Raw genomic sequence first — 14,623 nt, 5'->3', positions numbered from 1 at the left:
CCTACAGCATAGGTGTCCAACTCTGGACCGCGGGCCAAATTTGGCCCGCAGCCTAATTACATTTGGCCCGTGAAGCCATACCAAATTACTGTTAGAGCTGGCCTACTGGTATTATACAGCTAATATATATATTGTTTAGTATTAAGCTTTGCTTGTTCCATATTCAGTTTCTCAGCAAAACTTGTTTGAGTCCATAAGAAAAGATTCATTCTTATATCTGGAGCAATAAATATATTTCAATAAATATTACTGTTAGCCCGCGACTTTGTTCCAGATTTGAATTTTGGCCCACTGTGTATTTGAGTTTGACACCCCTGGCCTACAGTGTCACTTGCCTCAGAGTAACCGGCCTGCAGATGTCCGAGTAATGTTACGGCGACATCTGAGTTCATTTCCTGTTAGCAAAGGAAATGAAGTTCAAAAACAAAACCTAAACAAAATAATCTTAATTAAAACATCCAAAGAAGCAAAACAAGAGATGCAAGAAAAAAAAAAATCAACAGGGAGAAATTAATCAGCTGGGGTTTTCTTGAACAGACTTTAGATAAAAAAGAAAGAAAAATAGGAAATGAACAATAGGCGAGGGAAAAGGAATGAAACAAAGGAGGTGGGTGGTGGGGATGTGAAGGAGTGATCGTAAGTGAACGCCGCTTCTCCTGATTTGGAAGGTTATCTGGCATTTGCATCAAAGTGGGGAAAGCATGGGCAACGGCTGCAGTGGCGTCGCGGGTGGATGCCGCTGACAGACAGGCCCAAATACAGCTTTCTTCTGCTGCTGATTAAAGTAGTGCACTAAAGGGTGGAGGGACACGGAGGACAGACGTCTCTTACCAGTAACACACCCACTACAGGCCACATGTTAGGAGATGTAACTGCATCAAAGAAATGAATAAATAATAATAACCTTGTTGTGCGTTCAAAGACAAAACAAAACGCATACAAAGAGGTCAAAAACACATTTTTATTGATTATTGTTCAAAAACATTCACGTAATAGTTTAAAAAAGTAGTATGTAGGAAAATCTGAAACAACAGCATTTCAAGTTTTCTTTTCGAAATCTTTCAGAACAACTAAACATTTTCTTTAACTGTTTGAAAAGAGAGTAGTAATAAATCAAAATGCAAAGTATGGATTCCCAAACAACCATAAATAATAAAAACAACACACAATGCCAGAAAAATCCATAAGAACTTTTTCAGAACAAGTGAAATGAGTAAACCTCAGAGTTGTCCACATATAATGCATACAATAACTAACCAGACAGAATTAGGGGTTATATTGCCATTGGACTTAAGAGATAGTGTCCCCTGCTGGTCAAACCAACAGCAAATAACCTGCTGATACAGCAGCAAAAGTAACCTGTGACACAGGATCACCAACACATATCAGATGATGAGATAATGCTGACAGTAGATAATCTAACCTCTAAAAAAAGCCTGACAGCCACATAGCTGTTCCAAAATATTCTGACATTATCTGATGCATTCACTCCAGTTTCCAACACAGAGGAATGAGATGAAAGCAAAATAAACATCACAGAAAATTAACTGAAAACATAACTTTTGCTAAAGTTAAAAAGTGTGCTTTTACATACACAATATTGCACTTTCCCCACACAAATGCTTAATGATTCACAGTTTGATTGGTTTTTTTAAGGCAGCGAGTTCCCACTAGTGAGTGTCACATGGCATTCAAATACATTTTATAAGACAAAGTGTAAAGCTTTCAGTTTTTTGTTTTTTTTGTAAAGTCAAGCCGTCGTACAAAATGCTCTTAATCCTACTGGTAACCTCAGTGTGTAAAAGACAAAGAAAAGAGCTCCAACACTGAGACCATCACGTCAACCTCACATTCCCTGTGTGTAACCCGCAGATCCGCAGACAACTGAACTGCTCTCTGTCCCATCAGCTCCCCACTAACGACTTCCTTTTATTAACCAACATAACACTGGTGCAGACTGGAACATCCAAACACATGGAAGTAGAAGATCTTCCAGTCTTAAAATAGTGGTGGTACTTAAAGAGGAAGGCGTGGGGAAGCCGCAAAGAAAGAGAGAGCACTCAGTCGACCTGAAGGAGGAAGAGGAAATTATGTCACAGCTACAATGCAATATTTTAAAATAACTCTGCTGACTTTCACATATGTCAGACAAACAGCTGCTAAAGGATCCTCTTTTTACAAAGCATGACTTTGCAGGGGCTCTGTTATCGTTGCTAATATGGCTTTAATCCCTTTTCCCCTCGATCCAGTCACACCTGTGACTCGGTAACCACTTGTACCAGTATTTGCCTTTGCAGTCAAAAAGCAGTATAAACTTGGACCCTGATATATTGGTCACTGAACACAGCATCAAGCGGTGCTCCCACTGGACACAGTGCAAACAGACTCACATTCTTCAGTCTCTTCACACGTGGTGACCTGATCCATGTACCAGCTGGCAAAGAGACTGAACTGTGAATGCCTTTAATCCGCCGGGTACACCTCTGAAATGGCTCAGTTTTTAAAGGTTAGGAAAGGCAGTCATGAGAAGGAAAAAAAACCCAAAAAAGTCACTGGATTTTAGACAATCCACTGGCCAGGAGGAGCCTGAAGGGGACGGTGGAGCGTGACACAGTTAAAGGTAGTCTGTGGAGACCTGTACAGAGAGAGAAACAAGGACTATAATATCACACAATCAAAAGGTGGAGCATTACATTTGCAAAGCTAGGAAAAATTGTGATTTAGGTGAATTGAAAGTCTATTAACCACAGAACAAAAGTATGCTGGGAGGCAATGGGAAAGTGCAGCAGAGCTGCCACAGCGCAGAGATGCTATCTGGAGTGTGAGGAAGGGGATTGTGTGTATGCATGTGTGAGTTTGGCGTGCCCATGCTCCGAGTGGTTGTTTGTGTTGGGTGGAGGTTTGGAGGGTGTGTGTGTGTGTGTGCTGTGAGGGGTCTAGGGCGGTGTGCCTGAAGGTCCCCAAGGAGACCTGACTCTCCTCCTGTCCCTTTACAATTTCCTGAAAGAATTGTATTCTTTCTATCTGAGGAAGAGAGACCAGCCCATAGGGAAATGGGGCCAAAGGTGGGGAAAGTTATGAAAGAGATATCCAAGTGCAATGAATTTAAGCACAGCTCAGTCTCACTGACAGAAAAAAAAGTATATGCTTACAAACGTTGTTCACTTTGCTTCATAAATTCAAAATGAAAGTAGACTGACCAAAGGCACGGATGAGCTCTCTTTGTACTGCCCAGGTGACCGTCTTTATCAGGGAGGCAGAGGTGAGGCCAGCAAACAGCATGTTGTATAGAAATACAACGTAGAAGTTCCCAAGCCAGTTATATCGACCAAAGTCTCCCAGTAGGTCGAAACGGGTGATCCCTAACACAAAATAACAGAAGCAAAACTTGTGAAAAATGTGCCAAAGCCCCAATTCACCTGCAGGCACAATATTCATGGCATACAAACGCCCTCCTGTGGACATCATTAAAACTACACAAATGCTTTCCATTTTATAGATGCAGTCAAAGCAGAGTCAGGGTAAACTTTTTATTTCATGTAACGTCAAAGACAATTGTTCAAAATGTTGTTGTTTTCTATTACAGTCTAACTAACTTATTAGTATTTCATGCACACAGTGCATTGTTAAGATTGTGTAATATACATAAACATAAACATTGACTATATGCTCAGTCACACATAACACACACAGAATTACAGAGGAGCAAAACTGTGGACAAGGCTAGAAACTTTGAAATGTTAATGCCCCACTTCTCATTTGTGCTTCATGCTTACCAAGAGTGCGTGAAAACACCGGCAGTGCAGAGCTCAGGATAAGCAGTGAAACACAGTTGGCGATTATCTGAAAAAAAATTAGAGGTTACCATCTTTAGTGAAAACAACAGTTTCTGGATGAAATATGTGAGCCTGCTGACCACTGGGTACCTGTGTGAGGTTGGTGTCTTGTGCACGAGGCAGGAGGCCAGTGAAGAGAGGGGAACTATAGAAGCCCACCACTGAGGACACCATCAGATAACTGAAAATAATTTTAAGGATAACAGTGGAAGGCAGAGTGGTAAAGAGCACCCAAGAAGTAGGCTACAAAAAAAATAAAAGGTGCTTCCAATGTGTGAGTGTGACAGCATGAGTCAACATCACCCACGCCCTGGTGAAATATCAAGGGCATCCTGGTGAGTGGCTGCGCCAAATGTAGACAACTAATTAACTCTATGTGCACCCAATTATAAGATGGGAGGATGAAAGGATACAGAATGAGAACTACTTGAACAGCAGCACCCAGTGAGCCAAACATTGAAAAGGAGGCCATCCCAAGGTGAGGGTCCTACAACACACAAAAATAACAATCCTCAATATATCATCACGACTAGCTGTAGCACATAAACCTTTAAAAGGGGCGCATTTATTAATTCTGTTTTGGCAGAAACTCCACCTCCATTCCTCTGGGCATGGCTGTTTCATCCAGCAGCAACTCCAGCACGTTGAAACAGACCATCAGCACGCACATCACCTACAGACACAAGAGACAATTACAAAATAATACTTTAAAAAACAAAAAATAATTGTGGTCTTGATAAATTAAACTTAAAGTAGAATTGATGCTTATATTGATAGTCATGCAAGTACCGTCAGTGCGAGAAGCACAAGCATTGCAAGCGGGTAGCCCAGGTTCCGCTGCCATGGGGACGCTTTCCTCCGCATCTCTGTGGGGAAAACAAGAAAGACAGAAAAGCGACAACAACAAATGACTACACTCTGTAATCACTGTGCGAGAACTCCAGCAGAGAGACAGCCTGTTCACCCAGTCTTACCCAGGGCGACGCGCTTACTCTGGACGGCTTGGTACTCTTTTTTCAGAGCCTCCATGTTCAGCTTGACCCAGCAGGATGTACTGCCACCTACAATCACACGCATGATGGTGGGAAGGAGAAAATGTCAACCAGTTAATTTAAGGATGAATATAAAAAACAAATAAATGTATTTATATAGCACCTTTCTACACTTAATGACCACCCCAGACTACACATTTAACCACACATTGATAAAGTACTTTTTCCTATAGTCTTCAAACACCTCACATCCACGGCCAATTTTGAATAACCAATTAACCTAACAGAGAGAAGTAACCAGAGGAAACGTTCTTGTGAACACTATCACCTACTTACAGTTGATTTTCCTGGAGAGAGAGTCTTCCTCAAATGTGGTGCAGCTCAGAGTATCTTCAACATCTTCCAGCAGCTAGAGAGGACAGGACCAATCAGTCAATTCGATTTTTAATGAGTTCACAGGCACAAGTTGAAATGGTCATGTTCAGGTGTTCTGACACCACTGCAGTGAAATATAGCACAGACATTTAGGCCATTCACAGCAGTTTTTCACTGCTATTTGGGAAAGTTCAACATGTTAAAGTAAAGCCACGACCAAACAGTAGTACATACTGTTCTTTAAAGAGACTAGTATAAACCAATTATGTACATTTATTACATTAAGTCATGGTGCTCTGCATTTTAATAGACGTTGGAAAACTATTAATTAAACCTCAGAGGCATTAAAAGGTTTTGGTTTCAGAAGCTTCCCATTTTTAAAAACCAACCAACTCATTTGAATTGTTTACTAGCTATATGTAGCTTGCTCATTTACTTTGTGTACTCCCCTGACTAGTGTGCATCAACAGCACACTCAAAATTGATAATTCAGTATGCTTTCTTTAGTTGCACCTCATGTAATAAACACTACAAATTAACAACATGATTGGAACCAGCAGGAAGTGTGGATTTTGAAGATGGAACAAGTTGTGTTAGAAGAAAAGTTGTACTGACTCAGTGGGTTGCTAGCATAGCTTTAGACAACTAGACTTGTTTAAATTCAAGACACTGAGCCTGTGACTCACCCGTGGTTTGACTAGCAGGCTGCCCGTTACACTGAACATTCGTGACAACCCTAAGGGAGTGCACACTGAGGAGAGAAGCACAGAGATGATGATATGCAAAAGCCATAGAACCAGGTTTATAGCTACTCCACCAACTGTGAATGAGATATACTAACATAAAAGCAGCAGCACTCCAAAGAGAGAGATCCCCGAGTACAGATAGGGAAGGTAATACTCCCACAGGTCTGAAATCCAGAGAGAGAGAGAGAGAGCATCACAAGTGGCTATATGAAACATATAAAAACTACCTGTCATTGAGGAATCTGTGGTTGACTCACCGTAGAGGCTCTTCCGGGCTATGTTGTCATGTAGGAGGGCTGATGCCACCCACACAATGCCCAGCACAAGCAGGGCCAGCAGCAACAGCAGCACAACTGCTTCATAAACTCGTGCCATTACACCCTACACAACCAAAGTAGATGATGTGTGAGCAGATGGGTGCGAAAACAGGCACTGTGGACTTGCATCTATAAATCATTTTGAGTCTCCAATGTGAGCTTGTGCTAAAAATGCTACCTTTCTGGATCCTGCAAATCCCTCGGACTCAGTGAAGAAATATGCAAAAGGCATGAGGAAGACCAGGGACAAGTTGGAGAAAAGGAAAACTAGGTTCCACAAACCTGTCAAGACAGATTTTTCATTTGTTATTTTTGGGGCAAACGCTGATTAGCATTAGTTTTAGCAGTACCCAGATCGGCCACCATGAGGCTCAGCCTTCCCAACACTGACAAGACTGTATACATACATTGCAATGTGCGATAATTACAGAACAAAATAAGCTAAAATCATTACAGCAAAGGTTACTTTCACATTAATCAGCACCACAGTTCTTCACAATGAGACACTGGCATTCCACTGAGATTGGAAAACTTGACTGAATTGAACAGTGAGGTCACAGCTTCTCTGTCAGTAATAATTATCAGTTTGGACACAGGCCTGTTTAATATTGATCTAGAGGGCATCACTACTGTTCATTCTGTTCCAGTTTTAAAACAGATCTCTATTTGATGTTATGTTTGGTGTCATCCCTGCTTAAAAAAAAAAAAAAAAACAGACAGATGTACCATGAATAAGAGATCCATTGAGCCACTGCATGTAGTAGCTCTGTGGGAAGGTGAGCAGCACCTCATTGGACAGAATGGAAATGGGGAGAAGGAGCACAGCACAGACTGCAACAGACAGGGTGAATGTGCACAGCCACAGCCTGGAAAAAGAAGAAACACCATTTGTGAGTGTTGTGCATTTATTTATGTTTAGCCTCAAACACCACAGCGTAGATGAAAGGCTACAGTGGCCATGAATAAGGTAATATAGTGCCGGCGTGTAAGGACAAAGGGCAGAGTGACATGGAAGTCACACCATTACACACACACACACACACACAAGGCAGGGCAATAAATCCAAAGCCAAATGGTATTGGGTCACTACACACGTCACACTGACTTGGTATCTGCTCAATCATATTGAGTGGGAGTGAGAACAGACTGATACCAGCTAGTTAATCAGTTGTGTTTTTCACTTACGCAATTTTGTTGACAGTGGCATCTTCGACATCATCTACAAGGGAACAGAGCAACACTCATTACATAACTGACAGACCTCAGTTTGTTTTCACATGTAACTACCTGACTTTTACATTGTAGGAAAGCCTAAGCACAGAACACATTCAGTGTGCGTGTGTTTGGGCGTGTGTAGAAGTGCAGCAAAAAGCAACGGCTTCAGAAAGGGGAGTAAGCGGGGGACGAGTATGTTTGGAACATTCTGTTCAAGCAAAACCCAGACTCTAATAAAACTGAACTACCTATAGGCAGGATACAGAAAGAGCGGGGAATTAAGAATACCAAACAAACACTTCTATAAATGTCTCCATTTCCTCTTTAAGCTTTAAAAAATGAATAAATGTTTAAGATCTTGCTACAAAGTTAATGTCTAAATTCACTATTTGAATTTCTGTAGCTCAGTACTACAGTATTTTCCTTACTGTATCAATATTGGCACAGAGGAGAAATATAGATATAGAAGATAAGCCTAAGGAGCAAAAACCAGTTCTTGAATCTTTATAGACAAAAACAACTTTGTGCAGTGCTGTTGCACAATTGTCATTTAGGCTGCAGGGCACAACTGTTCCATTGTTGTTGATGCACAAACTTTTTCAGCAGTGAGCTAATATATAGCAGGTTTTCCTCGCTCCCTATTTTAGAAAAAAAAAAAAAAAAAGCATCTGGCCATCTCCCAGACTCCCACCCAATCACAGTGGAGCACAGAGACCTGACTAGTTGGACATCTCACATCTTCTTCCAATTGTGGGAAGTTATTGGATTTATTATGTAACTGTTGAAAGTTCTGCAGTCACACTTCAGCACTTTCAACATTTGTGTTAAACATTTACTGCCCAGCTCAGCACCAACAAAAGGCCTGAAAGATGACGGGAAGACAAATAAAGTCCATGAATACAGAATTACTTTGATGGTTACCAAAAAAACCTTCATAACATCTAAACAATTCAAGAGCAAAGAGGTAAGAGTGTTACTGTCAGTGTCTACAATACAGATTTACCTTCATGAAAATACAGAGGGTTCACAAAAAGGTGAAAACTTTTAGGACACCACAAAGATGGTGGAGGCAGTGTTACAACATGGGCATGTACACCAACAGTTATTACTTAACTGTAACTACATGAAGGTTGCTTATTAGCTATAGTGCTATTTTTATAATGTCTGTGTTCACCAAAACACATCTTACTACACTTTTCCAGACAGCAAAAAGTCAGAAAACAAAAAGCAAACATCTTTTGTCATGTGTATGGTTCACATGCTTTCAGCCTAACGAGGTGAATACATTTAGTTACTCTAGCCCTAAGCTCACAGCTGCCTTCCTGCTAGGGTGCATATGTGGTACATTCATGTATGCAAACAATATTGATTTTACTGCTTGCCTGAGCATTATTCAGGTTTCTGAAGACTCTTCAAATAAAGCTCAAAAGAAAAATCCTGCTGCAGCCTGCACACAAACTAGAAAACAAAGACTGCTCAAAATAGAATGGGTAATTTCTGAACAACACCTGTGCTTGGTTGAAAAGTATTGCCTACTTCCACCCACTCACCAATGTAGACAGTGTGCTTGTCAACATCATCACTGATTCTGCTGCAGGCAATTCTTTAGAAGCTTTTGATAGAAAACGTTCTCACAGTGCAGTATTCGTGTGTTGCAGAAAACTCACCTGTGACAAACTCTGCAGTCTTCCTGAATTGGTTAAGGATGAGGTAGGACAGCATGTAAAGGCAAGTAAACAGGAGAACACAGATCTGCAGAAGAAACAGAGAAAATTCTAGTGTTATTTTTGCATTTAAAGGTCTGAGGACAGGCATTAAAAGGGACCAGTGTTTTACATAAATAAGATTAGCTATGTAAACCACCTGTCATGCTATGTTAATCAATGAGTCAATGAGCAATAGATTTACTTTAAACTGCTGACATGTCTGGTTTAGTGTAAGTTGGGAGAAAGCAGAGAAAAGACATTTGGGGATTACAGAATGTGTTCCTCACACAGCTTTCCACTCTGGCTATGCGAGTTTGCCTACGCCAAGAGAGACACAGATTACGTCTGAAGATTACCCATTTGGTCCAAAAAAAAAAAAAAAAAGGTCACTGTGATAAACTGAGAAGGATTATGAGAGAGTAAAAGAGAGAAGGGTTAATGCCAGTGGGTGAGTGATCCCCCTCCACACTGCTTACCATTACGTTAAAGCAACAAATTTAGGTTAAACCAGTCTTCCACCAGCAATCTGTTGTCTGGGAAAGCCCTCAACATGCCAACTCTAATTAAATCTCTTTACATTAATACAACAATGGATCAAACCGCTGCCTGCCACAGATAAGACAATAAGCAAGCACCAATGGTAGCTCCTGCTCAGAAACGCACCCAAGTATAAAACATACCTGAGCAACTTGGACAAGCTCAGCAATGTAAGCTAAGCTGCTGAACGTGCAGAAGATGTGACCGTTTAATGCTGAATCCTGATTTATCTGACAGCTAAACTGTGTGGCATTAATTTCACGTCAATACATTTTTATCAGTGCAACAAAGTGTTGCTGTGAGTCATGAATGAAGTGATGTTGCCAAACCACAAGTATCAATGAAAACATTCCTGTTCCAGAGCCTCTGGGGAGCCCTGTATGCAGAGCACAATGAAGACGTTTGTCCCTAAGGTAACAACAGCAACAAACACAGAGGGAGAGGCTCTCTGCAGAAATACAACGTCGTATAAAACCTGTTGCTAAATCGAGTTTACACAAAAGTTTGTTATTTTAGTTTAATCTTGCACTTGCTGTGTGAGATTAAAAAAAAAACAAACAGTTGAGAGTCTGTGCGAGAGGAAATGATCAGTGGCAGCACAAAAGCTGCACCATGGAAAAAACAAACGACTGTGCGCAACAACTAATCAGCTCAGTCTGCGTAAATTGTTGAATAATGCAGTCGGATTTAGAAAGGACCTTGTTATGGTTAATCCAACAACAAGAAAAGTAGAAAACAAAGGTTGGGTGAGAAACAGGTAGAGTGTGGTGGGGGGAAAACGTGCTAAATTGGCCATACTGAGAGCTGGCAGGCCACAGAGGGCTGCTAAGGGGAGAGTTTAGAGAATTTCAGGCTCTAGCGTGACACAAAGTGTCAGTGCAGACTATTTCACAATCCACAGAGTAATTCAAAAATTGTTCTGCCGAAGAAAACAAAAAACAGCTGAAGTGCAAATGTTCTCATCTCGCCCAGCCGTGCAGTTTGTGTGAAAATTTACAAAGGAGCAGAAGAACAGAGCAGAAATGTAATTTTGTTTCACCTCATTTAAACATGTGATGTGAATGACAATAAAGTTTCCTTGAATCCTTGAAGAACGAAGACAAAGCATCTCTTCCAAAACTGGACTCGCTTTTAAAGTAGACACCTTAAGCACAATTTAATGGTCTGCAATAATTATTAATTAATACTTAAGCGTTTCAATAGAGTCTCTCAATAACAAATAAACTAAAATAAATAAATAAATAAAAAATTAAGGGGGGGGGGGGGGGGGGGGGGATGATCCATCCAACACATTGTCCTCTGTTTTCCTTCTCTCAAAAGTACTGCAGAAAGTCACTCCTAAGACTCAAACCCATCAGTTCTGAGCTATTATAGTTTTCAGTCAGAGCGCCTGAGACTCAGGTATTATACAAATATTACAGTGCTCTTTTCTAAGCGGGGAATAGATATCAGTGTGTGCTGATGCTGGCTGTTCCAGTTCTCTACTGCAAGATTTTATCATCATGACCTTTTATCGTGCTAGACACTGATCCTTCTTGATCCGACCAGGCTCAGGCTGTGGTCTGTGGATGAGCACTCCTAGCTCGGCTGTTTACCCCCACAGCCGAGCTACGCTCTCTGCGCTTCAATTTTCTACTATCTGCTGATACCCAAGATTATTTACAAGAACACAATCAGCTCAAGTGAAGACATGCACTTGGCTGTAATCGCACTTTCCCACTGATTATTAACTGTTTATTATGCCTTTGGCCAAACAGGTATAGTACATTTCATCGAATTAGAATTTGTTTGGAATTACTGTCGACTTTTAGGAATCCGGTACCAACTGGTCCAACTGGGAGGCTTCTGACCAGAAGCCAGAAAGTGTCATACTTCACATAAATACCGTCCCCCGCCCCCCTTTTAGTCAAGCACAGAATTTTACCACTTGTCTTCACTCCAACAAGATATCTAACTGATTATTATTATTATTAAACTACTCTCATCTGTTCTCATGACAGGCAAATAGCTGCAAGCATGTTTGTTGCATATAGAAATAGCCTTTATAGCATATCTTTGTCATGCACCTATGGAAAAATGTATCTACCCTGTGCATTGATACGTGCATTATTTTTCCATCACATTTCCTCAGAATCAAAAAAGAAGCACTAATGGAACAGCTGCTTGCATGCTTTGGATATCTAATACGAGAGCATTCTCAGTAGCCAAACCAGCATTTATATGCGTCGGCTAAGGAAATGTTGTTATAAAAACATCTCTATTGGATGATACACGCCTCGTTGACTGCCTCTGGCCTGTTGGTAAATAAACAGACATTTAGAAATATCAGTGGCTGATGTTTGTAGTCTAACATCAGTTTTACACTAGCTTCAAATACAGAACTGTAAAAGACTGAAAGAATTTAAAACACTGTTTTCTTTTGTTTAGTTTTTGGCATCTCACAATTGACGCATATCTATTATTATATTATTTATGAATAAGAGTTACAATAATTACCCAAGTAAACCATTAGTTTATCCACAGAAACTCAGTCAGCAGCTGTTCTGATAGCCATTCAGTTATTTTAAAGCAAATATAAGTCAGTTTAGCTTCTCAAAGACCTTTTGGAATATTTCATTATAGGCTAAACAGCTGTAAAAAAATAATCATCAGATTAACTGATAACTAAAACAAATACAATGCAGTAAAATGGCAGCATGGTGGTGCGATGGTTGGCATCATCATCTCAAAGCAAGATGGTGCTGGGTTCGAATCCATTGGCTGTGGACTCTGTTCTACCTGTGTGCGTTTCCCTCCACAGTCCAGAGACATACCTGTTAGGTTGAATGGTGACTGTAAACTGGCCATGAGTGTAAATAGTTAGCTCTACCTCTCACCATATGACAGCTGGGATGGGCTTCAGCTCAACTGAAACCCCGACTTGGATAAGTGGAAAAAGATGGATGGAAGGAATTATTTTTATTTAATTATTTTTGGATATCAAAGAGTTGCTCTTCTACTTTTAAAAAAATGTCTCATCCAGCCTTTTTTGTTAGTGCAAAATATTATTCTCGGTCTAGCATACATGCACTTCTGCCACAGGTTTATGACTTTAAAATAAGCTGATTAAAGATAGGCTTGGCCTAAAGCCATTAATAACCAGAGGTGCTGGGGCAGCTGACAAGCCTGAGAGGAAGTACTGTGATGAGGAGGTAAGCTGGAGACTTGAGACTTGCCACTTGCTAATAGCATTAGGTATTTGAAAGGGACAATGACAAAACAAGGGCATTAGAAGAAATGCAAGCACTTTATTTGCTGTTCATTTGGTTTTGGTTTATTAATAACTGCATCCTATCTATCACTGAAAATATATACCGCCTACCAAATGTAGAATACTATTTTAAGTGATATTTTCCAGAGGATGTAATCTTGCTTCTGATACCTAATGTGGGCAGACAAAAAAGCCACCAACAGCCCTAATGTGCAAATATCTCAGCCTACCACTTAAAAAAAAAAAAAAAGGGGGGGGGGGGTGGTTTCCTAGTCTGTTGGGAAAAAAACCTACATTCTTTAGAGGTTTCACAGTTAAAAGCAAGAATTTGACTCGTCATACAAATAAAAGCAGTCTAACTGATCACAATCTTAATGTATGTTCTTTTGGATTCAGTAAGCCCTGTTCTGATTTCTTTGCTGCTGCAGTGACTCAATCTCCCACAGGAATCACTATTTTTCATATTATACAACTCATCTATACACACACACACACACACACACACACACACACACACACACACACGTTGTTCCTTAAAACCTCACATTTTTTTCACCTCATGATCTTCTGCAAACCAGAACGAACTACCTGGAGCTGAGCAAAGCAAACCAAGTTGATGAATCGACTCCTGATGCTAAGATACGAAGGTGATAAAGTGTTGCCTGACGATGCTTTTATGATAGGCTGGTTCAGCAATCTCCAATCTCAGTAGTCGGGCTCCCGTCTGATGTGATGTGAGGGTTAAAGGTCAGGAGCCGTGTGCTTTGCTGTAACTGAACCGAGTCTAAGGTTCAAATAGTTGCTGTTGCTATTATACAAAACTGCGATAAAACAGCAGAGGGGGAAAAAAGAGCATCAACAGTAACAAAATGCTGTGCCTCTCTGCTGCCTGCTCACCAGCTGTATCCGTGCAACAGTTAAAGTTTGAACATGGGTTAAGCTAGCCCAGGGAGCGAGCACATTTCAATCGTTATCATTTAAGTGACTTCAAACTTGTTATCGCTTGAGAAAGTAAGACGTGCAGTCTACAGCTGAGAAACAAAAGTCGTGCTACCGCTAGGTAAAGTGAAATAAACAGCGTTAACTGAGGCGACTTTCTTACAGTGATGCGACGTTTGCGGGGGGCTCATAAGCATAGTCACTGACGGTTAGGTTGGTTCGGCGTTACTTACTATAGTCTCCCGGACACGGTTGTGGAAAAGTTGCTCTCTAACCGACACGTCGTCCGTTTCCATTCTCCGAAACCATAACAGTGTCCTCAGGCTTAAAAGCGCTGGAGGCGGGTGGAATAGTTAAAAAGTTGAGCGACTTCGCATCTTCTCTGGATATGCTGTTGATGTGTAGCTAGCAGAGCTCGCTCGGTTTTAAAGAGCTAACCTGCTGCTGCAAGGCTGCTCAGCTCCGACGAAAGCCCAGCAAAGGAGGGGTCGCAGGGGGCGGGGCCACGGGAGCTTATTGTTTTGGCAGTCCAGCGATATGAAATATTAATGTGGACCCAGCCTACTTTCCAGGTATGCGTGTGGTCCACACCCACTGACTGAACAGGTAGCTACACTTGGCTAAAACTAATTTAGAGAGATGCTGGTCGCATTAACTTACCCTCACTGATATAAATGGGGTGCACAGAACGTACAAAAATTAAAAAATTA

The 14,623-nt window shown here is 40.9% G+C and overlaps 1 protein-coding gene across 1 annotated transcript; it reads right to left on the bottom strand.

Moving 5' to 3' along the window:
* Positions 1-952: 952 nt before the first annotated feature.
* Positions 953-14,384, bottom strand: lmbr1l (limb development membrane protein 1-like). Its single transcript, XM_080899903.1, has 17 exons — positions 14,147-14,384; positions 9,149-9,233; positions 7,452-7,485; positions 6,993-7,132; positions 6,445-6,548; positions 6,207-6,330; positions 6,045-6,113; positions 5,890-5,954; positions 5,165-5,237; positions 4,811-4,897; positions 4,626-4,702; positions 4,432-4,509; positions 4,250-4,323; positions 3,927-4,017; positions 3,777-3,843; positions 3,201-3,362; positions 953-2,635 (listed from the first exon to the last, which is right to left on the bottom strand). The coding sequence occupies exons 1-17, from the start codon at positions 14,207-14,209 to the stop codon at positions 2,550-2,552; spliced, it is 1,479 nt and encodes a 492-aa protein (XP_080756029.1). The 5' UTR covers positions 14,210-14,384; the 3' UTR covers positions 953-2,549.
* Positions 14,385-14,623: the final 239 nt, after the last annotated feature.

Source organism: Rhamphochromis sp. 'chilingali' (assembly GCF_963969265.1).
Source record: "Rhamphochromis sp. 'chilingali' genome assembly, chromosome: 12".
In the NCBI taxonomy this organism is placed as follows: Eukaryota; Metazoa; Chordata; class Actinopteri; order Cichliformes; family Cichlidae; genus Rhamphochromis; species Rhamphochromis sp. 'chilingali'.
Note: the sequence above shows the minus strand (reverse complement) of the source record. Positions and strands in the feature narration are given on the sequence as shown.